The sequence below is a fragment of the Trachemys scripta genome, chromosome 4 (genome assembly GCF_013100865.1).
Source record: "Trachemys scripta elegans isolate TJP31775 chromosome 4, CAS_Tse_1.0, whole genome shotgun sequence".
Taxonomy (NCBI): Eukaryota; Metazoa; Chordata; order Testudines; family Emydidae; genus Trachemys; species Trachemys scripta.
The window spans coordinates 31095671-31121780 of NC_048301.1; the positions used below are offsets into that span (position 1 = coordinate 31095671).

The 26110-nt window shown below is 43.4% G+C and overlaps 1 protein-coding gene across 4 annotated transcripts in view; it reads left to right on the top strand.

The window, feature by feature from the left end:
• The window catches only part of RPS6KA5 (ribosomal protein S6 kinase A5), a 178645-nt gene that overhangs the window by 75590 nt on the left and 76945 nt on the right, over positions 1-26110 (top strand). For 3 of the 4 annotated variants that reach the window (XM_034768087.1, XM_034768088.1, XM_034768089.1), the window contains 4 exons: positions 3607-3714; positions 4865-4948; positions 14330-14433; positions 22859-23009. In XM_034768087.1, coding sequence (XP_034623978.1) covers positions 3607-3714; positions 4865-4948; positions 14330-14433; positions 22859-23009 — 447 coding nt within the window. Of the gene's footprint in view, positions 1-3606; positions 3715-4864; positions 4949-13469; positions 13538-14329; positions 14434-22858; positions 23010-26110 lie in introns of those variants that run through there. The other variant, XM_034768090.1, reaches the window with a different exon arrangement.

The following is a 26110-nucleotide window of genomic DNA, read 5'->3' on the forward strand; positions in this document are numbered from 1 at the left end:
TGGTAGTAGGGTCAACCACTTCTTGCATCCGAAGAAGTGGGCTGTAGTCCACGAAAGCTTATGCTCTAATAAATTTGTTAGTCTCTAAGGTGCCACAAGTACTCCTGTTCTTCTTTTTGCGGATACAGACTAACATGGCTGTTACTCTGAAACCTATAATGACAATGTTTGCACTTTCAGCTCCTTATTTTGGCTATGTGATAGAGAAGAGGCTAAGACTGTAGTTTTTTTGTACATGTAGAGTTTAGAGTCAGAGAGCTTGAGTCCAGAAGGGACCACCAGATCATCTAGTCTGACCTCCTGTACATCACAGTCCACCACAACCCAACAACCGAAATTAGATCACAGTGTTACAGCCCAGAGAAGACTAGACTATTATGTGCCACAGGCAGAGGCTAGGAGAGACTGAGGTGCACCAGTGCTTTAGGCCTCTGCAATGGTTTGTAAGTGATTAAGCAAGCAAGTGACACACATACACACACTAGCAGTGATCTTGGGGGGGTTTTCGACTTCCTTTGCAATCTGACCTAGTGGAAGATTCCTTCCCAGCCCCACATACGGCAATCAGTTAGACCCTGAGCATTTGAACAAGAATCAGCCAGCCCAAGTACCTGAGAGAGAGTGTGCTCAGTGCCTCCTTGTGGCCCTGGCCTATCCTGCTTAATGTCCCATCTCCAGTCATGCTCATCTCTGATACTTCAGAAGAAGATTTAAAAAAACAAAAACAAAAAACCCAAACCTTCAAGAATACATTGGGGGAGAGGGGGAATCCCTTCCTGATCCCTACAGGTGTCCTGCTGAAACTCATGAGCTTTAGGAACGTAAGACATAGTAATACTAATAGTGCGGTCTCTGATGAATTGTTGTTTTAATGATGCAAAGAGTATGGAAATTTATGTGAGCAAAATTGCTGTGCAGCCTGCTGTAGCATAACTGGCTTCTGCGTTGTGTTTATAGAATCTTACATAATCTGCAGAGTCCAGCCAGGAACCTATATTCTTATGAATATAGGTGTTGGTGGTTCCATTATTAAGGTTGAATTCAGTTTTGCACTTAAAAGTAGGGATTCAGCCACTTTCTTATATATGAAGAATACAGTTTATACTACCCTAAATTACAACACTTATTTAGTACAGAATGTTGTTTCTGATAATCTACAAGTAAGTAATTCAATTAGTTTACAAGTTAAATTTATAATGGGTCCTTTAAGAATCTTAGCTTTGGGGTTTTTTGGGGTCCTGAATAGTCTTAATCATGGAGTAACATACTCTTGAAACCTCTCATATAGTTAAAATGTTGAAATCTCATGCATTGCCTACATTTTGAAAAAATGTATGTAGGAGTAAGTCATTTCTTGTTGTTTATTTTTTAATAACTGAAAGATTTTTTCTTCAGGAGAGGCTGAAAAACAATATTCTTCTACAGAGAATTCCATGAAGATCTGTGTCACAGTTACCTTCTTAACTGCACCTGGAACCCCTTTCTAGTATCTCCAAGTGCACAGCCTTCTCAGATGAGAGGCATCCTGCTTACACCTCTATCTGGGTGGAATCTCACACTTCTCTGACTTGTAGACCAGGGACCTGCTCTTGCGTACTTCCCTTGTTCACTCAGCAGGCTCAATTTACTGAGCCCTGCAGGTCTTTCTTTCAGGGCTTTGACGAGCAGTTACTATACAGTGACCTTCTCAAAAATAATGTATTGCTTATCTTTAACAGTAGGAACACAGCTCTGCATGAGAGAGAGAGAATTTGAGCACTCTAAACAGTCCAAATGCCTGGCTAGACTACCATTCCCCTGATAGTAGCCAGATAGCACAACTTAGACCCTCCCACAGAATCTCTCTCTCTTTTGGACTGCTCCGGGTAAGCATCCCCGACAACTCACATCTCTTTCTCAGTAGAGAGTCACTTTAACTGTTCAGTGTCCTTTTGATCTTTAGGTTCCAGCCTTGGCAGAACAGCAATGTAACTCTTGGCTGGAGCCTGTAAGTGGAATATTTACAGTTAATTGCTCAGCCTTCTTGTGCTGTTTTTGTAGCTTATTTGCACACATTGTCTAGTGTTCCTGACTGTTTTTTGAACAGCCTAGTATTAAAACGAACTAACCTATGTGTTCAGTTCCCATTAACCCAGTATAGCTACTAAGTACCTATTTCATTCAACAATCATATAAAACATACAGTATTCATGGATTAACACAAATTAGCCCTATGTCTTTCACAATCCATCCTCTTTCAAAATGGGGGTTGCCATCTCTTACTATTCTCAGTGGGTGTGAAGGTACGGGTTGCTATCAGAGAGATGCTCTTTTTCAAATGTTTACTGCCTGCCATTGTTTCCGTTGAGGGTGAAGCCAAGATGGCCCTCAGGGAGGATGGTGACTACTAACTCTCAGAGCCACCATTCTTCCTTGACTTCATGCTGGTTGGGGACAGTGGGAAGCAATGGCTATTTTGAAACAAGGGATCTTTGCTAATAGTAACTTGTAGCTTCACACCCATTGAGAACAGTAAGAGATGGCAGAATTCATGGAATTCTCAGTAAAAGAACATTAATTTTCAGCCCCTGCTGAAGAAAAAATAAATAGCACTATTAATCCTAAATGCTTATTTTCAAAATCTCTTCTTTGGACTGGATCACTCAACTTCTGTGAACTTATCACAAGGGGGAAATGCTGGGATGCTGTGCAAGGGAATTTGTGGCACAGGGTAGACAAAGGAAACTGGTGTGTGTAAGTAAAAGCAGGGGAATGTGGAGGTTAGGAGATGGTGGGGCATGGGAGCTGGCCAATACACTCTGGATGCTTTGCGTTTCTCCTCAGTGGATGAAGCACTCAGAGCATATTGGTCAATCTAAAAGCCAAAATCATTAGATTGCATGGTAATGTTTTCTCTACCTTTCTTGTTTAGTGACCATGTACAAAAATTTTAATTGAAAAAATAAAAAAGGAAATTCCCAGGCTAAAAACTTGAATTGAAGTGAAGAGTGCATGGCAGTAATTTTAAGTAATTTAAGTAATTTTGTTTTAAAACAAAAAGAATGCTGTAATGATCCCCAAAAGAACTGTTACAAACCAAGGAAATTCAGAGTTAAGCTTTAAATTGAAAAGAAGACTAGAGGTGTTAAGCTGTGGTATTGCACAGTTAAGCATCCAAATAATCCATTACTCTGCCCTGTAATGATACCATGAACAAAAATAAAAATCAAATCTCTCTTAAAAATCAGTTTATTATAATCTGGGACTGCAACCCCTATTATGGATTTATCATATTTGTATGCTATAATGTCACTACAGGGTGGAGTTTAGGTTTGGGTTCCATAACTGTATTTCATTACCTTAACATATTTGGATTCCTTTTAAATTTGACCATAACTCTGAATTTTACTGGGTTTGTGGTGATTATTTTTGGAATAATTAAAACATTTTTGTAACATATTTTACCCTTAAATTACTGATAAATTTAGTGAAGGTTGAGAGAATCTAACAGTTTTGTGTCTGGGATTTTTAATCACTTTTTTGCTAGATCCAAATTTAGAAACATTCTTTAACATATCTGGTATTTTCAAATCAATGTTATATTACTGTTTTTATGTTTATTTGCAGTTGGGGATTATATACAGAGATATAAAACTTGAAAATATTCTACTTGATTCTAATGGCCACGTTGTGCTGACAGACTTTGGTCTGAGTAAGGAGTTTCTTACAGATGAAGTGAGTATTTGAATATTCAGTGATTGTGGACACAATCCAGAAAGAATTTGGTTAGAAGAAAATAATTGTTTTCTGTCCTATTGCTTTATTAAGGGGAACAGCTGAAACAATCTTAAACAAATAACATTCCCAAAAATTCGGCTTATATTTAACTATATTAAAACAGAAATTTATCAGATGCGAGCCAGAGTATACATTTTCTAATAAAATATAGTTTAATAATTTGGCATTATACTGGTTAATTTACATCTCATGGAAGCACTGAACAAGACCTTTTTTAAAATTTATTTCAGAAGTTTCCTTTTTCTAGTGTAGTACGTTCTTGATTTCCTTGTATAGCACCTGTCTTGAACTCCAAATCTGAATCTACAAATGTAAACCTGACTTGTGATTTTTCCAAAAAATGCTAGAACCTTGAAGGATAAGGGGTGAACAGTATTGCTTGGCCTAATCACATGTGCTTTCCTAATTATCAAGGCACAGCATTACCTTATGTTGCCCACAAAAGTAAATGGCTATCAACAAAGAATGGTACAATGACCTGTGAAAACAGCTCAGATTGAACACAACCAAAACAAATACCTTGTGTGTAGAATAAAATGAAAATAATTTGCTCCCAAGAAGAGCGAGGGGGTTGTTTTTTACACACTGTATATTATGAAAAGAGATTTTTTTTTAATAGAGGTCAGTATAGGTTCATGAATATGGGAGCCAGAGGGTGTGATATAACATCAAGTTTAGCCAAATTGCAAAGACCTTTATAAAAATGTATCAATGTATTTTACCTATATTTTTTAGAGCATTAGTAATACACCTGTCAGAGATCATATAAATCATATATTGGAGAATGTCCTGTAGCAGCTAATTGGTTACACTTTATTTTAAGTCTAGATGACATTTTTTTTTAAATACCAAAGATTGTTTCATGTGCTTATGTTAAATCTGCCCCACAAATTCATAATATTGTAGTTCTTGCCTAGGAGGTAGTGAATAGTCTCAAGGGTTCTGTGTTAATTCTCTGTATGGTGGAAGGTGATTTGTCTATGCAGTTCTGAATTGTTTGAATGATAGCTGTGGGTCACCAGCTGTTAGTTATATATAGCCCTTATTCACTGTAATCATTTGATATCAATATGTGTGTCTTTTTTAGAATGAGAGAGCATATTCCTTTTGCGGAACTATAGAATACATGGCTCCAGATATTGTCAGAGGAGGAGACACAGGACATGACAAGGTGTGTTTCATCCCAGCTTTCTTTTGTCATTGCCTGTTTACATTTCTGATTAAAATGAATCCTACTGTGTAGTTTTTTATGTGATTATTTGCCTGCCCTCCAAAACTTCCTAACCCCATTTCACAACTCAAGCTTTCCCAACTAAGGTCCAGAAAGAAGTGAGAATCAGACGTGTTGAAAGTCTCTGGGTGAAGATAAAAAGAGGAAAAGGCGGGGAAGTGGTAGGATATCTACTGTAGACCACCAAATGAGGATGAGACATTTCTAGAACAAATAACAGAAGCAGCCAAAACACGAACCATGGTAGTAATGGGGGACTTTAACTTCCAGATACTTGTTGGAAAAATAATTCAGGAAAACAGACTGTCAACAAGTTCTTGGAATGTATTTGGGACAACCTTTTATTTCAGAAGGTGGAGGAGGTAACAAGAGGAGCAGTTACTTTAGATTTGATTCTGATTAACAGAGAGGAAGTGGTCGTGAATCCAAAAGCAAAAGGCAACTTCAGTGAAGATCACAAAATGATAGAATTTATAATTCTAAGGAAAAGGAATGAGAGCAGTAGAATAAGGACAATGGACTTCACAAAAGCAGATTTCGACAAACTTAAAGAACTGTTATGTATGGTACCTTTTGAAAAGAGAGTGTAAGGCAAATGGAGGTAGTACAGGATAGCTGGCAGTTTCTCTGAGACAATATTAGAAATAAAACAGCAAACTAAATCGTGAGGCAGAAGAAAAATGGGAAGACTAATAAGAGGCCAATATGATTGTTTCAGGAGTTCTTTAATAATGTGAAAATCAAAAAGGAATTGTACAAAATGGAAACAAGGAAAAAATTGCTAAGGATGAGTGTGAAAGAATAGCACAAACAAGCAGGAACAAAATCAGAAAGACTAAGGGCTGGTCCACACTAACCCCCCACTTCGAACTAAGATATGCAACTTCAGCTATGTGAATAACGTGGCTGAAGTCGAAGTATCTTAGTTCGAACTTCCCCCGGGTCCACACACGGCAGGCAGGCTCCCCTGTCGACTCTGCGTACTCCTCTCGTGGAGCAGGAGTACCGGCATTGACGGCGAGCACTTCCGGGATCGATTTATCGCGTCTAGACAAGACGTGATAAATCGATCCCAGAAGATCGATTGCTTACCGCTGGACCCGGCGGTAAGTATAGACATACCCTAAGCCCTGGTCTATACTGGGGGGGGGAGAGGGAATTGATCTAAGTTATGCAACTTCAGCTATGTGCATAGCGTTGTACATGATGTTGACGTACTTAGATCTACTTACGGTGGTGTCTTCACTGCAGTAAGTCGATGGCTGACGCTCTCCCATTGACTCTGCCTGCGCCTCTCGCCCTGGTGGAGTACTGGAGTCAACAGGAGAGTGCTCGGCGGTTGATTGATTTATTGTGTCTAGACTAGACACGATAAATCAATACTCCTCTCCCCCACCCCCCGGATTGCTGCCTGTCGATCCAGCGGATAATGTAGACAAGCCCTAAGGCGCAAAATGAGGTACACCTAGTGAAAGACAAAAGGCAGTAAGAAGAGGTTCTATAAATTCATTGGGGCAAGAGAAAGATAAAGGAAAGTGTAGGTCCATTACTTACTAGGGAAGAAAAGCTTATAACAGATCGACACAAAGAAGACACAAATGTTTAATGCCTATTTTGCTTCAGTCTTCACTAAAACAATTCACTAGATGCGTCACCCAATATAACAACAAGGAGGAAGGAACACATGACAGAATAGGGAATTAACAGGTTGAAGAATATTGAGGTAAGTTAAATATTGTATTCAAGTTGACAGGGCCTGATGAAATTCATCCTAGAGTACTTAAGGAACTAGCCAAAGCAATCATTTTCAAGAACTCATGGAGAATGGGGAAGGTCCCAAAGGATTAGAGAAGGGGGAACGTGATACCTATCTTCAAAAAGGAGAACAAAGAGGACCCGGGAAATTATAGACTTATCAGCCTAACTTACATACCTGGAAAGATACTGGAACAAATTATAAAATAAACAATTTCTAAGCACCTAGCAGATAATAGTATGATAAATAATAGGCAACATGGATTTTGCAAGAATAAATCATGCCAAACCAATTAATTTCCTTCTTTGACAGGGTAACTGTCCTAGTGGATAGTGGGGAAGCAGTAGACCTTAATAAGGTTTTTGACACAGTCCCACATGACATTCTCATAAGCAAACTAGGAAAATGTAGTCTAGATGAAATGACTAGACGGTGGATGCAGGACTGATTTGAAAAAGTGTACTCAGAGTAGTTCTCAATGGTGATTCTTCGAATGAAAGTCCCTATGTATATTCCACAGGTGGGTTTGCATTGGCTCCATGTGCCAAGTCCAGGAATTCTTCAAAGGATTGTCCGTTGACCTGCACATTTGTGGTAGACCCTCATGCTTCAGACCCAGGGTGTAAAAGGCAGTGTGGGTCAACGCCTCTCTAGTTACTTCTTACCACCATATGGCCTGAGTCGGAATAGTGTCCTGCTTCACTCTGTGTATAAGCTATAACACACAATATTTGTAAATAGTTTTTCTGTATTTGTTTAAGAAGTCTGTTGTTATAGTATAGTATAGAGTCATTTCCCAACCCACTGTCTGGTCTAGGATTATGCCCAGAGTCCCGAGCTTCAAGAATTGTATCTTCTGCAGTCACTCCTTCTGCATCAGTGATAAGTATCAACGGTGCTTCTACTGTATGGGTGAAGCACATATCTCTGCACAGAGCAGTATCTGTAGATCCTTTTCCACCTAGAACTCGAGAGGCCCAGGAGCTCCAACTTAGCCTCCTCTATCAGGAACTTTGTATAAGGTCTTGCGCTGATCTGGGCCTGAGAGACCCTCCTGTACATTGGCCTCCACCAACCAGCAGTGCCTCTCCAAAATATGCCTTAGAGCGGAGTCATTAAACCCAAAGCCAAAGGACTCTTTCTCCAGGCCTCCTCTTGAGAGTAGAGAGCACTCTCAGGGTGCAAGGACAGAAGACGGTACATAAGAAATGCATTCTGTTCCTGAGCTGGTCCAGTTCGGGTGAGACACTGTGTTTGGAACCATGGAACTGGCTCCACTAAGACCCCTAGGTTGGAAGGCAAGGCATGCAAAAAGAAGGATCAGTCAGTTCCGACTGACTGTGGTACCAAAACGGAAGGACAGATGCTCACCAGTTCCTTATACATGTGTGGGTCTGGACTCATTGTTGGTATCACCCTGTTCATCTAAAGACTGTTCAGCTGCAACAGAGGAGTCAGGTCCTTCAGGCATATCTGCTGAAACTCCCTGGGCCATACAGATTTATGTAACACCAGAGGATATTTTCCTCCCCTACCACAGTCTCCACTGCTTTCTGGCCCTGATCTTGTGAGGGATGTCCTCGTTTTGGAGAAAGAATCTTTACTAATGTCTCAGAATTCAGCAGTCCCATCTCTAACCATTGGGCAGGAGTGTTCCAGTACCAATGGCATTTCTGCTACCAACAGAACAGTCCTCAGAATTGGAAGAGGAGATAGCTGCATCAGTATTTCCACAGAAGGACAGGAGACCTGACAGACAGTTGAGAGGCTATACTTACCATCCTTCCAGTATGACCCCCTTCGCCCCCAGCACCACTGGTACCAATTCCTCTGGGAGCCATTGTGACTGATGGATCCCTCCTTCTGGCCTTATTGGGGACCACAGGATTCCTGTGGCAGGAGTCTGAACCCCTCTCATGAGTTGTACCACTTCTTGCCAGCCAGTTCCATTTGTGTATGAGGAGGAGGAGCCAGAACCAGTTCTGCTGATTTGATAGGAGTTTTGTGATAGAACACTGAGCAGCAACAGTTGAGCCAGCACTCTGGTCACTGCAGCTTCAGTTAAACACTCCAGAAGAGACCTTATTAAGAACTGTGTCTGACTGATGGGTGGAGAAGACCTGGAAGGCTAATTAAGCTATTAGGCGGAGGATACAAAAAGGCACAGGACAGAAGTGAGGGGGAGGAGCAGACAGGAGCTGAGGGCTCCCTAAAACTGTAGGAGTTAAGACTGTATAATGTACAAGGGTGGTGGGAATCAACATTATAAATAAGTTGACTGGCTGTCTTACTAGCATAAAGGTCTCTGTGCTGTTTTTGGACTTGAGCAGAGGCCCTGCCACAGGCTGCTGCTTCATCATCTCTGGACAATGCTGTCACTTAGTCATTGCCTTCTCCACCAGATGACAGTCAGTACTGGGAGCTGTTACGTAGGGTTGCAAACGATCTACAGATCCCAGTAAATTAGTTCAGGATCCTCAATACTGGTGCCTAGCCTTTTTGCAACCAAAGGGACTGAGTAAGGTGGCCTTTCCAATTAATGAGGCTATACTAGAGCCAGCCAGAGAGGTATGGCACACACCAGCATCTTGTGTCCCTACACCAAAAAAGATTGAGATGTGATTTTGTTTCTGCCAAAGAAACTGACTTTTTGTTTTCTCATCCTGCCCTCAACTCATTGATGGTACAGGCAGTCCTGGAAAGAGTTGAGTCGCACTACCAGAAATCCATCCTGGCAGCAGACTGGACTTTCTGGGAAGGAAGATCTGCAATTTCATATGGCTAACTACCAAGCATTGTTAGTGAAATACGATTTTAACAGCTATGCCAGGCTTGCAGACTTTAAAGATAAACTTCCCATAGAGGACAGAACCCAGTTCTAGTCCCTTCTAGGCAGTGGCGTAGCCAGCTTCTAAGAGGAGGGGGAGCAAACATAAAAAAGTGCCTCCCCATGGCTCCTCCTCTGGCCATGCCCCCCTTGGCTCCTCCTTCGGTTGCTCCACGCTCCCCCCCCTTGGCTCCTCCTCCGGCCGCACCGCCCCTCCCCCCAGCTCCTCCGGCCCTGCTGTGCCACCCCCGTGGCCTCCCCCTTGCTCCTCCAGCCGCGGCTGCCAGCCGCCATGCTGCGCCACCCCCACTCCTCCAGCCATGCCCGCTACCCCCCCATGGCTGCCAGCCTGCGCTCCCTCTTGCTCCTCTGGCTGCAGCATGCGGCCGGCAGCTGCGGCCGGAGGAGTGAGATGGGGGCGCAGGCTGGCGGCCGCATGCTGCGCCCCCCAGCTCCTCTGGCCACACCCACCGTCCCTCCAGGGCTGCTGGCTGCACTGCGAGGCGCCAGCCTGCGCCCCCCCTCGCTCCTCCGGCCGCTTTTGGAAAGGCAGGGGAAGCGGCTTCTTCAGCTGCACCCCGCTAGCTATGCTACTGCTTCTAGGTGAAGTGAAGTTAGTAGCAAAGGTGGCCCTCCAGGCTGCAGTAGCTACCGCAGACATAATGTCCAGGACTTTGGCCACAGAACTTGCTATGCTGAAGGACTTGTGGCTACAGTTGTAAGGATTTCCTAGGGAGGTCCAAAACACCATGCAGGACCTTCCCTTCAGTGAGTCCAACTTTTTTAATGAAGAGACGTATGAATCCCTGTATTCACTAAGGGACTTGAGATCTACCCTGAGGTCCCTGGTTATTTACACTTCAGTCCCCAGGAGGAAAAACCATAGACAGTCCTGTAGAGCAAAACAACCTTCTTCGCATGCTCTCTATTACCAGTGTCTACCTGAGCCTGTACCCAAATGCCAGAGGACTCAGTCTCCACTCACTCTCAACCGCAGGCCAACGGCCACTTTTGACATACAGGTCGAGACCTGCATGCCACATAGATGCCACCCCCTTCTCCTGTCACCTTTGGCAGTTGTCTCAATTCTGTTTGCCTACAGCTGGAACAAGATCACCACAGACAGTTGGGTCCTGAAGATTCTCCATCAGGGCTATTCCATCAAGTTTTTCTCCTTCCCAATCCCCCTTCAGGGACCACTCTCACTTCTGCTGTTGTGAACTCCCAGGGTATACGTAGCTTTATTGTGATGTGGTTTCTGATACACCAGTTCCAAAGTCTAATTGCTTTATCAAGAGAATATTGTGGGGGGCAATAGAGCGCATCCCGCCTCAGTACCAAGGGAGGGGTTTTTTCTTTCCATATTTCCTAATCCCCCAAAAAGATTGAGTGTGGAGACCCATCCTGGACTTTCGGTAGCTTTATCAACGTCTTTATCCAAAAGCTACATTTAGGATGATTATGCTGGCATCTATAATTCCCTCCCTTCAGAAAGGAATGTAGTTTGTGGCTCTCGACATGGATGATACATATTTCCACATGGACATTTACCCATCCCACAAGAAGTCCTTGCGTTTCATGGTATGACAGGCACATTGCCAGTTCTGGGTTCTCCCCTTTGGACTCACTACAGCACCCAGGGTATTCATGAAAGTTTTCTCTGTGGTACCAGCCCAGATGAGATGCTAGAGCTATACTGTGTTTCCATACCTGGACGACTGGCTCCTGGTAGCCCAGTCTCATCAGGAAATCATGTCAGCAATAGGATCTCTTCCACAGCTTCTTGCTACCTTAGGCGTTTGTATAAACGAAGAAAATTCCATTTTGTCATCCACAAGGACAACACACTTTATAGGAGCATGGTTGGATGCAGTCTCTGCGAGAGCAATTCTTTCTGAAGACCGATTTCATTTGATGAGAAACCTGATTTCCTGCATCACCTGGAAACCGCGAACTACGGTACACCCATCTCTCTTGCTGTTGCATCACATGCCCTATATGACTCTGTTCACCAGACTCCACATACGCTGTCTGCAAGCCTGGTTCCACTCAACTTACTGACCAAACAGGGATCATATTGACTCCACGGTGACTGTTCCCACCAGAGTTCTTAACTCCTCACTTGATGGTCAAACTCAAGTCATGGTGTGGATTTCTTTCAACCCTCCCGTACCAAGAGCCACCATTTTTGACAGACGCCTCCCTTATAGGGTAAGGTCCTCACGTGGACTACCATATTGCTCAGGGTATCTGGACCTCACAAGAGGCCAGGCTGCATATAAAATTATTGGAACTGAGGGCGGTTCACCTTGCATGCAAGGCCTTCTTTCCCCTCATAAGCTCACTCCTTGTACAGATAATGTTGGGCAATATCCCCACGGTGGTGTATATAACCAAAGAGGGAGGAGCAAGATCTCATCCCCTCTGCCTGGAAGCAGTCAGACTTTGGAACTGGTGTATCAGAAGCCACATCATGGTACAAGCTGTGTACATCCTGGGATTTCACAACTCCCTGGCAGGCAAACTAAGGAGAAGTTTCTCTGCAGACCATGAATGGGAGAGCCACAGCAGTCCTAACCAAGATATTTACACAGTTATGGGACCTCTTTCTGTCCCAGACAAGCAGAAAACTTCCCCTTTTGTATTGTTCTGGGGCGGCAATATGTCACAATTCCAAGGGTGATGCTTTCCTGGACAGATGGCCTCAGATACGCCTTTCCTCCTATCCACCTGCTACCACAAGTTGGAGGGAAGATCCATCACCACAGAGCCACCATCCTCTTCCAACACCCTGCTGATCCAGACAGTTCTGATTCACAGAACTTCCATTGATGTCCATCTTTCCCCCTATCGGGATCCGCCTATTTCCAGATCTCCTAACTCAGGACTGGGGGTGGGAAATCAAGTACCCAAACCCGGGCTCACAATATCTCAATACCCAGAATGTGTCAATGATGTGAACACAGATTTTAGATGCTACGCTAAAATGTATATTGAAACTTTAATTTTAGGAAAACACTTTCTAGTTTTTGCAAGCCATTATTCTAGCTTATTTTATAGAAATGAGATGTGCTCTAAAATTTTGTTACTATTAACTATTTTTGAAAATCAAGTCACACTATTGCAAACATATCTTTTTCTGTTTTGAAGAAAGCCCCCTCTACATAGAAAGATGTTTGCTTATATCAAGAGACATGAACCACCAAGACAGTCAGCTTCCACCTTTCCCCATTATGATCACTGGACTCTCCATAAATATCAGGAAGCCTAATCTCTTCAATTTAACTTGGAAGGATGCTGGAAATCGAATCACAGCCGTAACACCATCTTTCCCTTTCCTGGCCCTTATGACCTGTCCTATTCCCTTTTCTAGGATTTTATACAACCACTGCTGTTGATCAGCTACCCTCACCAAATAGTCCTGTAGGTATACTTGGGCCTCTCCCAGTCTCTTCTGATTTTCAAGTATCTGTCCCTTTGTGGCATGGACCTACTTCTGGTGCTTATCAGGTCCCCTTGGGGAGCAGCAACTCTGGCATCCACCCTGGTAGGGGATAACTTCTCTCAACAAAATAAAAAGCCTGTACTATTGACATCTCCATTTTCACTTTCTCATAGGGGTCCTTTCTCGTCTATGGCTCACCTTCCCCTTTGTCGAGATTTGAGTGCCTTACAGTTTCTCTCCAACCCCTCATCTCAGGGTACTCGTCATGCACAGTCTATCACTGACGCCTTATACCAGAGGTATCATCATGCCCACATTCTCCAACATGCTATCACAGTGTCCTATACTCATTTCTTGGTGATGCCCCCTTCGGAGATTCTGGGGATAGCTCTGCCTTGTTCAGTACTCCCTTTTTTCTCTTCCACCATTGCAGCTCTCCTCCATCTCAGAGTCGCAGTATAGCTGCTTTGTGACTCAGCCCTCCAGCCAGGTCACACCATGGTAAGTCCCTCTGCAGCAGCAACATCAGGTAGTCCTCATGCCCACTGCCCTGACTGTCACTCCCACAGTGACTCAGGCAGTCTTCCCATTCATTGCCCTAGCAATACCATTCTGCACTGGATAGCCGGGGCACCCAGACCCGCCCCCAACTCTGGCTGTTTCAGTGTGGGGCATACAACCCATCACAATGACCTGCGAGGAAAGATTGAAAAAAAAAAATAGGTTTGTTTAGTTTGGAGAAGAAAAGACTGAGGCGGGACACAATAGTCTTTTATGTAAAAGGGTTTTTATAAAGAGGAGGGAGATAAATTGTTCTCCATAGCCACTAAGGACAGGACAAGAAGCAATGGGTTTACATAACAGCAAGGGAGATTTAGGTTAGACATTAGGAAAAACTTACTAACTAAGAGTAGTTAAGCACTGGAACAAATTACTTAGGAAGGTTGTTAAAACTTCATCATTAGAGGTTATTAAGAACAGGTGAGACAAAGACCTGTCGGAATGGTCTAGATAACATTTAGTCCTGCCTCAGTGTAGGGGATTGGAGCAGATGACCTATGATTTAGTATTTTCTCATAAATCCAAATGGGGAAATGTGTGCGCGCGCACACACACACATTTTCTACGCTATCTCAATTTAATTACTCTAATATCTTAATTCTGTAATTTCACCATACCTTGCCTTTGTGTGTTAACCTGCAACATAGTTCTCTCTTGTTAGCTATTTCCTAGGATTTTGTTTTATTTTTATATGCTTTTTGAAGTACCATATATATAATTTTTATTTTATAGGCTGTTGATTGGTGGAGTCTTGGTGTTCTTATGTATGAGTTATTAACTGGAGCATCACCTTTTACAGTTGATGGAGAGAAAAATTCCCAAGCTGAGATTTCTAGGTAAGTTATGAAACAATAAAGGGTGTGTGTTTTCTCATAGAAAATTATTACAGTGCCACCCTGTAAATTATTTTGATGACTTTTATCCTGATTTAGAAAAAAATGCAACTTATTCTGTTTCAGTTCAATTAAATTTCAGATGTTAGATTAAACACCTACCAAATCCTTCTAATCAGAAATTCATCATTTCTCACTGAGCCGTCTGGAAGCAGACTGGTTTCATTAACTTCTGCAGGTAGACCATCAACAAGAGTCTGCCTAGTATTTATTATAATTAATTGTGATAGCACCCGCAGCGTGGTAGATGGTTTCCAAGCACAGATGAAGATATATTCACTGCATCTAAATGCTTACAACCTTGCTCCAAACAGAAAAAGGGAATGGATGGTCTGTGGCAAGGGTGTAATCTCCACCTGTACAACCTCCACTCCACATTCAAAATACCATGGTAGAGATCTTTGAGCTAATTCAGCTCATGCGCATAGACATTGAAGCTTTTGAGAACAATCAGTTGTAACATTTTTAGTGCTGCTGCAGAGAGGAGCTCCAACAGCACAAATAGAAACTTTGTGTTCCAGCAAGATCATTTTTATACAAGTGCTAGTTTCATATTAAAGCTTTCCAAAGCACTCCTACAAAATGAGGTATAGTTGTAGAATGGAAGACTATCTACATTTGAAACCATATGCAAACAGAACAGCTGCCTGTCATATCTTTTGTCATCTAATGATGAACTGTATACTTTGCAGAAGGACAGCTTTGCCAACATATGAGCCCTTGAAGGTCATCCAACTGGATCATATATGCAGAATTGGGGGTCTCATTCTTAGTTTACATCATGGGTGTTAGTTACTTTATTACCTAACAAGCAATACAAATCAAAGAACATGCTCTCTTTCTGCCAACATGATGCACTTCTGAGAGGAGACAGTGAAAACAATGTGAACAAAACTGAACATCTCCATTCAGATTGTTTAATATACAGTCTTTTCTTGTCTTATAAACCCTTACTCGAGAGATTTAAGAGGCCAATCACCTGAACTAAACCTTTGTTTGAGCACCCAGCATGTATCTGTATTGTTACCTAGGTATCTAAATCTAAATCTCTGAGCAAGCTGTATAGGCAATTTGAAGAAAATATATCCGTTCTCAGATAAGATACCCAAAATGCATCCATACCCAAATGGATATTTCCCATTTCTGATTTGTTTCTTGACTTTGTGGGTCTTACATCCCACAAGTTAAGTCCTCATTAAACCTTGCTCAAAGAAAGAGAGTATCTGGTTCCCATTGATCTTGCTCCCAATGGACAATGATAACTACAGTCCTCACCCCCTGACACCAATGCTATAATAATTGTTAGAGCATACATAAGTGAGACAAAGAAACAGACACTGGATCTTTGATGCTATAAATTCAGGAAATACATGTGTGTGTTTTTTCTGTTGATTCAAGTTGTCGTCAAGAGCCTAGAAACTCCATGGGGCTCATCTTGAGAAGTTTTTTTAAAAACAAACTTAGACCTCTTTCTTTTTGCAATCTTTAGTGAAGTGGGCACTGTTATAACTAGCAATTTTTATGTGTTGCCACTAGAGACTTGTATCCCAATTTTTAGCTTATGTATTAATTATATTGATTACTTAAGAATCCACAGGTATTACTTTAAGGGTTGACAGGTTCTTGTCCAAGATCAGACCCAGTATTATACAAATTATTATATAGTTGGCAACCCTGATGTGCACAATTGCAACACTCGCACTATAGGGACTTTTCTATATCTAAAAATAGAATTTATTAATGCATTTAGCACAGTCATAAACACCCCAACTCAGTAAGATAGAGATTCTACAGAATGCACATTTGCACATCCGTGTACTCACACCATCCCTTGTAGAAGAATCTGAAATGTTAGCCATCACCTTCCTCATCACCATCACCGTCCCCATTATCTCCAGTGGCCATCATTCTGGCACCTCCCAAGGACTACATCTCCTTCTCCTACCGCCCCTAGACTGGGATGCAACTTTTATAATATGATATATTAGTGACACTGTGTTTGATGCATATTCAGTAGGGGTATTTCTCTTTTTACTTATTTGTATGTCCTTACCTTACTAATTTTATAGGTTACTAATTCTATAGGTTAGTATATCAATGATCTCAACTTATCATATACATCAATTCATTACCATTGCCCTTTTGTGGTTAGGTATGTACCTGTGGTCAGAACTTTCCTTTAAATACTGTATTGTTAGCACCCCAACACAGTAACTCCTCACTTAATGTCGCCCCGGTTAACGTTGTTCCGTTGCTGGTCTATTAGAGAACATGCTCGTTTAAAGTTGTGCAGTGCTCCATTATAACGTTGTTTGGCAGCCGCCTGCTTTGTCCACTGCTTGCAGGAAGAGCAACTTGTTGGAGCTAGCTGGTGGGGGCTTGGAACCAGGGTGGGCCGGCAGCCCCCATCAGCTCCCCTAAGTTCCCTGTGCGGCAGCTGCTCAGCAGGCTGTCAAGTGGCAGACAGTTCAGGTGTCCCTCCCACCACTGTCATGCGCTGCTCCTGCCTTCTGCCTTGAAGCTGCTCCCGGGAGCCTCCTGCTTGCTGTGCGAGGAGTGGGGGGCAAGAGGGGTGCTGATGTCAGGGTGCTCCTGTACCCCTGCTCCTGTACCCCCTCGCTACAGAGCAGGGTGGGAGACACCACAGGCTTCAGGATGGAGGGAGCTTGCTGGCAGCAGCTGCTGTCTCAACTTGCTGATATACTTAAAAAGGCAGTGTACTTAGAATGGTGTCAACGTACTTAAAGGAGCAATGCGTGTCTGTCTCTCTCACACGCATGCACACACGCACGCATCCCCCAGCACTTTGAAAACTCACGTTTAGTTTCCGCAGGGAATGTTTGCAGCCACTGCCATGCATCTATTGTGTCTCCTCCCTTCATTCGTGCTGCCTTGTAGAGTGGGAGGTTGCATTAACAACAATGTATTAATCCTTGAAGGCTCAGCCGAGTGCTAGTTCATCATTTAGCAGTAAGGCATTCCCTGGGAAATATCCCATCCTCTTCCACTCTCTGACTTCACCACCTCAACCAAGCTTCACAATCATCATTGCTGTGTACAGTATTAAATTGTTTGTTTAAAACTTATACTGTATATATATAATGTTTTTTGTCAGGCAAAAATTTTTTCCCTGGAACTTAATCCTCGCCATTTACATTAATTCTTATGGGGAAATTGGATTCACTTAACACTTTCACTTAAAGTAGCATTTTTTCAGGAACATAACTACAACGTTAAGTGAAGAGTTACCGTACTTGTATCAGATACTGGCAGTGCATCTGTACAAAGTTTATTTGTTCCAAGTACGTAGGCCTCAAGCCTTATGCCAACTTGCTGAAGATAAATGTCTTACAGGATACAGGCCTTTAGGTTCCTTGCATTGCTGCTGAATATAATGCAAAGTAGAATATAATAAAGGCAAGCTAGCTTACTGGGCTACAAACTTGATTAAGGTGTTGGCCTAGATGATGGCAGGCAACATTGTGACTCACTTTCTATAGCTAAAACCCCATGTTGGGGGGAGGGATAGCTCAGTGGTTTGAGCATTGGCCTGCTAAACCCAGGGTTGTGAGCTCAATCCTTGAGGGGCAAAATCAGTACTTGGTCCTGCTAGTGAAGGCAGGGGTCTGGACTTGATGACCTTTCAGGGTCCCTTCCAGTTCTATGAGATAGGTATATCTCCATATATTTTTTATTTTTTTATAACAGGTGACTTAGAATCTAAGCTGCATCTTATGAACTTCTCCTGTCATGAAAAGAATAATGGTTTTGGGAATAGCCTGGGCTAGACTTTGAAAAACATTGGTCCAAAGACTTTGCTTCTTTCAGACAGACCCAAAAACTCAGGACCATCTTAACCAAGTACTTTAAGGACTGACTGTCCTTTGGCAAGTCCACGGGCTAATTTTTTTCAGGTTCTTATTTTCCAGTTGCCCCAAGATCAACTTCAGAAATAATAAATTTCACAGACCTCCAACAACTGCTACTGAGCCAGTTCTTCTTCTCTCTATCTATACTGACTAAAAGTTGAACTACAGGTAACTTTCAGTCAACTGCCAACAGTGAATAGATTAAATAGTTATCGCTGGCATAGACGTGAGTTGGCAGAAGCATAATTCTTTTTTGAGTGATGATCCCTATGTGGATTCCAAACACGGGAGTGCACGCACGCCATGTGCCGGAGCTGAAACTTCATAATAGTATCCCTTGACCCGCACATGCATCATGCGTTGGCCATGTCGCACGTCTGAGGTTTTAAGAGGCTGCTTAGGTTGACACTGCTCCAGTTCTCTCTTACCACTGCATGGCTAGAGTCGGAACCCCTGTTCCTTAGTGCTCTTAGTCAATTAAGAGTACTGTGTTTGCCTTTTACTGTACATAGTTTTTCTCTAGTTAGATAGTTGTCTGTTTGTTCATAGTTGTTAGTTAGGTTCTCCCTTGGACTTTATTCCTCTATCAGGGACTTCTCCTCCTCCTCCCTGGCACCGGGACTATGCCCCGTCAAGCCGGCTTCAAGAACTGTTCCTCGTGCCCTCATTCCTTTTCGGTGAGCAACGAATACACTCATTGCTTTTACTGCCTGGGTGATGCCCACATAGTTTTCCACTGCTCCATCTGCTGCTTGTTTCCACTACGGACCTGAGCAGTTTGAGAACTTCGCCTACATAATTTTCTAATGGAGGAGGCAATGCACCCATGTGCACAACCTGATCCGGCTCCGACACAACCATTGGAGCGGGATCCATCACCAGCGGTGAACACCTCACTGGATCCCTCACATGCATCATCGGCAGCACCACCACATCCACTGAAGCCCCGCTGCATGCACAAGAAGCATGGGCACAAGGGCAACTCTCCGATGGGGACCGTCTCAAAATGCAGCATTACCTCCCCAAGCTGTGATGGGTCGGGTGAGAAGTTGCACATCATGAGGGAAGCTCCAGCTCCAAAGAGAGTGCGCCCGGAGCACTGTTCCAAACGCTATTGCTCACTGTCAGCTCCATCTTCCATTCTGGCCCCAGAAACTCCTACTTCACTCCCAGCACCGCCAACTCCACCGGGACCCTCATGCTAATTGCACTGAGTCCCGTGCATTCCGGGCCATTTATCGCCCTTGACACAGTCAGCAGAACTCATTTTGCAGTTTGTGGACATTCTGCCATGCTCTGGACCTCTGCCCAGCCCCAGACTCCCTTTTCCGGCCAATGAACCTCTTGTCCTCCACCATTCTCCACCAGCTCTGGTGGTGGACGAGCCACTTCTGCTCATTCACAATTCTCCTGCCCCATGTCTGGCACCATTGGTCCCACCAGTGCTGACGGCTCCTTCTCTCGGACCCTTCGGAGTCCGACTGGTCTTTCGACCTGGACATGGTCCTTTCCCTGGCCCGCTCCTACAGTCTGGACCCTTGATACTGGTCTTACCTTCTGGACTACGGTCCTGCATCTGACCCATGGTTCCGTTACCTATGGGGTCTGTCGATGCATGGCGATCCCTAATCCTGGCCTCACTGGCCCTCTAGGGACCCCTACCACCATCACGGTATGCATTACCCACACCGCTCATCTCCTTCCCTACGGCCACCTTCCAGGAGGAACCCCTGGATGCTTCCATACCGTTGGCCCCAGCCGCACCATCAGAACCACTGGTCCCCTATAGACACTTCGTTGTCACTGGACGATGCCCTTATTCCACCTTCCCTCTCACCATCAGAGGACCACGCACAGCACCAGTCCCTGCTCCATCACCTGGCTGCTGCTGTCAGTCTCCCACTGGAGAATGTTCAAGACTCCCTGCCAGGACAGATTCCTGGACATCTTTCAACCTCCCAGACCCTCTCATACGGCCTTACCAATACATGACTCCATCTTACAACCTTGCCAAATGGTTTGGCACACACCAGCATCCTGTGCCCCTTCACCAAAGTGGGCAGAACACGGCTACTTTGTCCCCTCTTAGGGCACTGACTTCCTTTTTGCTCACCCACTACCCAACTCTCTGGTTGTCCATGCCGCCACCAAATGCGCCCGTCAGCAACACTTCAAATCTAGCCCCCTGATCATGCTGCCAAAAAACTGGATTTGCCGGGCTGCAAAGTTTATTCTCAGCAGAGTTACAGTTCCGCAATGCCAGCTACCAGGGTATTCTTGCTAAATACGATTTCCTGTCCTATTCCAAACTGGCAGACTTTCAGGACTCTCTTCCACCAGACAGGCAGCAAGAGTTCCAACACCTGTTAGATGAGGGCAAACTGGTAGCCAAAATGGCCCTCCAAGCCATAGTTGATACCTGGGCACTGCATCTTGCTCCTTGGCATCCAGCGTAGTACTATGCCCCAACTCTTGGGTCCAGTCTAGTGGCTTCCCCAAAGAGGTCCAGACAACCCTTGAGGACCTCCCCTGTGAGGTAACAAAATGGATGATTCCCTTCACTCTCTTAAGGACTCCCGAGTAACCCTTCATTTCCTGGGCATTTATATTCTACCCCCCACACACCGGCAACAACACCCATCCTTCCACCCTTGCCCATGGACCACTTACCAGCCATATCCCCAGCGGCCACTTGATCCACCTCTTTGCTGCCCTGACTCCCAATGGCCTTGCCATTCTTCTGCCGCCTCCTCCACCTTTCACTGACTGTCTAAACAACCCTTTTGACTCTTCCCTCGTGATCCATGAACCCTCCTTGGGGCTTCCAGCCATGCCACAAATCATCTTCAGGGGTCGTCTTGCCTTCCTTGCCCACCAGGGCTACATTGTCGAATTCCTTTCCTTTCCTCCTCACCATCCACCTGGTGGCCGCCCTCCAGATCCTTCCCAAGACTCTCTTCTCCACTATGAAGGCACTGCCCTCCTCCAAAAGAGTACCCCTCCTCATTGGTGATCCCTGTCTCCAATGCCTCAGAGCTGGGATGCGGAGCCCATCTGGGCAATCTCAGCATGCAAGGTTGTTAGTAGCAAGATGATCTCTCCCTCCATGTAAATGGCCGAGAGCTCAGAGCGGTTCGCTTGGCCTGCCAGGCTTCCCTGCTCATCTGAGGAGCAGGGTGGTAAAGATACTGATGGACAACACAAATGTGATGTTTTACATCAAGAAACAAGGCGGAGCCTTGTCATCAGCCCTTTGCCAAGGAGCTCCCTGATGGGGGGAGGAACTTGTGTGTAGCATGCCATTCATCTTGTGACTTTGCACCTTCCCAGGGCCAAGAATGTGTTGGCAGATCACCTCAGCAAGACTTCGTCTTGCAACGAGTGGTCAGTCCATCCGGAGGTGGTCAGCATGATCTTCCGGAGGTGGGGAACTCCCCAGATGGACTGCCTGCATCTGCTTTTGCTACAAACGGGTGAAAGTGCTACCGCCGGCAATTGTAACTGCCCATTTAACCAAGGCGCAAGCCTCATCGGCAACCTTCCTGCCCCAGGTGCCGATTCAAGATATTTACAGGGCCGCTTCCTGGTTAGCCATCCACACGTTTACGTCCCACTGTGCAATCACCCAGTAAACCCGGGACAATGCTGGCTTCGGTAGAGCAGTGTTGCAAGCTGCACGCCCGTGAACTATGAGCCCACCTTCAGGGTTACTGCTTGTGAGTCACCTAGAATGGAATTGACATGAGCAAGCACTCAAAGAAGAAAAAATGGTTACCTATCTTCTGTAACTGTTGCTCTTCGAGATATTTTGCCCATGTCCATTCCATTACCTTCTCTCCTACACCTCTGTTGGAGTTGCCGGCAAGAAGGAACTGAGAGGGTCTAGGGCTGGCAGCGCCTCATATACCAGTGCATGAGCATGGCACTCCAGAGGGCACCACAGCCGGCCCGACAGATACCACTAAGGCAAAAAATACTGACAACTGTGCACATGGGCACACACGCACTTAGAATGGAATGGACACGAGCAACACATCTCGAACAAGTTACAAAAGATAGGTAACTGTTTTTTGTGTGCAGTAGTCCTTTCATGGAAAACTTTATCTCCAATTTGAGCTTATAATTGTCATTCCCCAGACATCCTCTTTTGTTTTAAAAACAACTTTAATCATTGTTATTACTTTGGCCAGATGAGTTTTTGACTTGAAAGATGTCTTCACCAGTAATTTGTTCAGGTAGTCCAGCTGAGGAGTTTTATTGCATTCATTGGCTTTCATATTTCTTCCCAAGCTAATTACTCAGAAGGTCATATTGTCCAGGTTATTATATTGCACAGAGAACAAATGCAATAAGCTCACATACAAGAATACTGTATGTGACAAGAGTGGCAAGAAACTGTACATTTCTTATTGTAGAACTATCCAATATATACATAGCAGTTGTCTTTTGTTTTAATACCATAATGAAATGTTTTTAAGTAATTAACATTTTTTCTACAGGAGAATATTAAAAAGTGAACCTCCGTATCCCCAAGAAATGAGTGCTTTAGCTAAAGATGTAATTCAGCGTCTTTTGATGAAAGATCCCAAGAAAAGGCTGGGCTGTGGTTCAGGTGGCGCTGATGAAATCAGACAACATCCCTTCTTCCAGGTGAAAGAAATAAAACTCTTCATAAATTATTCTTCTCTCCCTTCACCTCCTTTGGAAATCTGACTCAAACCAGTTCCCATTTTTCTATCATGAGCCCTGATTGAGCAATATAGCTTAGTAAGTACATAACTTTAACTGTATGAGTAGTTGCATTGCACATGCTGAAGTGCCTTATTAAATCAGTACCTTTACATTTACTTCAATTTTGTAATTGGTATTGTTAAATAAAACAAAGGGACACAGCTTGCAGTGTTGTAAAATAATCAAATTTCTTTGCTCCTAATATCTTAAATTATTAAAAATGACAGACTGTTTAAAATCATTTTACTTTTCACTATTTATGCTGTCTGTTTTTTACATCTTCCTTAGCTTGGATAATCGAAACGGAAACTGGATTAATACATTGTATATATAGTCAATTTCAGATTTCAGTGCATTTGTGTTTGGGTTCCAAATGCTGAAAGAGAATGTTCCTGTGTAAAAACAGCTATACAATTGTTTCCATTGGCATTAAAAAAACAAAAACTTGGAAACATTCCTTTTAGTCTTAAGCATAATAAAGAATTTTATTTTTAGAAAATCTCAATTTTAAACCAAATTTGAATAGTCAGTTATTCCTTTAAAATTAACTATTCTTTTTAAATAGGGATAAATTTTAGTGCTGAGGAAAATCAGGGACTAATGGCACAAGTTAGTTGGGAAAATACTATTTAAATTTTCCTTGAAAGCTCTGTCTTGACTTTCAAATACCCAATATTACAGTCACTTAAAACATCCAGTTCCTTCTTATTCCTTTGAATTTCCCGTTTAAATACTGACAAAGAGTCCTGTGGCACCTTATAGACTAACAGACGTATTGGAGCATAAGCTTTCGTGGGTGAATACCCACTTCGTCAGACGTCTGATGAAGTGGGTATTCACCCATGAAAGCTTATGCTCCAATACGTCTGTTAGTCTATAAGGTGCCACGGGATTCTTTGTCGCTTTTTACAGATCCAGACTAACATGGTTACCCCTCTGATGTTTAAATACTGTACAGATAAATAAGCACTGACAAATAATTTTATGAAATCAGCTTCTGTTTTTCATTCTTTGACGTTCGTGTTTGAAGATACATTTTTCTGCTGTGAGTGTTGCACATTCCATTTCACAAGTATTGAATGGAGCAGGAATTAACAGAGCAATTTTCTGTTAACAACTGCAATCGTGGCCTCTAGTTCTGACAATATACACTGCTCTACAGCCAAAATGCTTCTGAAATAAATGTAGTCAAACTTTACTAATTCTGGGTCACTGAGAACGAAAATGATGCTTAAAATTGTTGATTGGCTCTAGTTTTCAAGATATGCTATTGGGTCAGTATATACGAACCGTGACTTGGGAATGGCAGAGGATAAGGGAGTTATAAAGGGAAGGGATCTCAATTTAAACCAGAAATGACTAAAATACATCTTTGACTGGATCTATGAATAAATCTCTGACTGGGTTTGGACAGTACTTGCTTTTTAGGCAAAACAATGAATGATGCAATCTGAAGCTGGTATTGCGTCATACATGATACGAATTGCATCATGTTATTCCTAGAAGTCATGGATGATGCAATCATAACAAAGCTTACATAACTCTGCTGAACAAATTGCTCTATATCAGTTCTAGAAATCATACAGTGTCGTGCTCTCTTATTTGTCAGTGTTTGATTTTGCAAAGGGACACATTTCTGTTTAGCCAAAGTGAGCAGAGATGCCTCGTACTTGTGTGAACAGTGCAGATAACTTCTGCTATGTTTGTGGTGAAGTGACTTTTGCATCACAAAAGCGTAGTATAACCACTATGGTTAAGAAAGCCTATCACCTTTATATTGGCTGCAAAATTGGAGATCAGGACAAGAAGTGAGCCCCACACCTATGCTGCAACACTTGTGCAACAAATCTTTGCCAGTGGTTGAACAGGAAAAGGAAATCTATGCCTTTTGCAGTGCCAATGATTTGGAGAGAGCCAACAGATCATACCAGCAATTGTTACTTCTGCATGGTGCCTCCAGTTGGGAAAGGTTTGTCAAAGAAGAAAAAGTGGACTGTGTATTATCCAAACATTCCATCAGCTATACACCCAGTACCCCACGGAGAAGGACTGCCGATTCCTGATGCACCAGAATCCTTCTCACTTGAGTCAGATGAGGAAGAGGATGAAACTTCTTGTCCTGAACCATCAATGTCACAGGATCCACATTTTCTCCCATCCTCCTCCTCTGAACCACACCTCATAACACAAGGTGAACTGAATGACCTTGTCAGGGATTTGGAACTACCCAAGAGTAAGGCAGAGCTGTTGGGCTCCAGACTACAGCAGTGGAATCTCCTGGCAGGTGATGTTAGGGTTTCCATGTTCCGTGACCGTCAAAAGGATCTTGTCCCATTCTTCTTCATGGAAGGTGATCTTGTAGCCTTCAACAACATCGATGGTGTGATGGCAGCCCTCAACATCGTTCACGATCCAGATGAGTGGAGACTGTTCATTGATTCATCGAAGACGAGTCTTAAAGCTGTTTTACTACATAATGGCAATGTTTTGCCATCAATTCCAGTTGGTCATGCAGTCCATATGAAGGAAACCTATGACAACATGAAATAACTTTTGAGGTGCATGAACTATGACCAACATCAGTGGCATCTTTGTGGCGATTTGAAGGTTATTGCTCTCTTGCTTGGTCTGCAGACTGGATGCACAAAGTACTGCTGTTTTCTCTGTGAATGGGATAGTCGTGCAAGAGATTCCCACTACATCAAGAAAGATAGGCCACTCTGACAGTCATTGGAGCCTGGGAGGAAAAGTGTTAAGCATCCACCACTTGAGAAAACACAAGCAGCTTTCAAGTACCTCCGTGGAAAATTTTCAAGGTTAAGTGAAGCTAAGATAAAGGAAGGTGTCTTTGTTGGTCCTCAGATTCGTGAACTTCTTTGAGATGATGCATTTGACCATGCGCTGCGTGGCAAGGAAAAGACAGCATGGAAAGCCTTCCAGTTAGTGACAATAAATTTTCTTGGAAACAACAAGGCAGACAACTACAGGTTGTTGGTGGAAAACCTCCTCAAGGCATACAA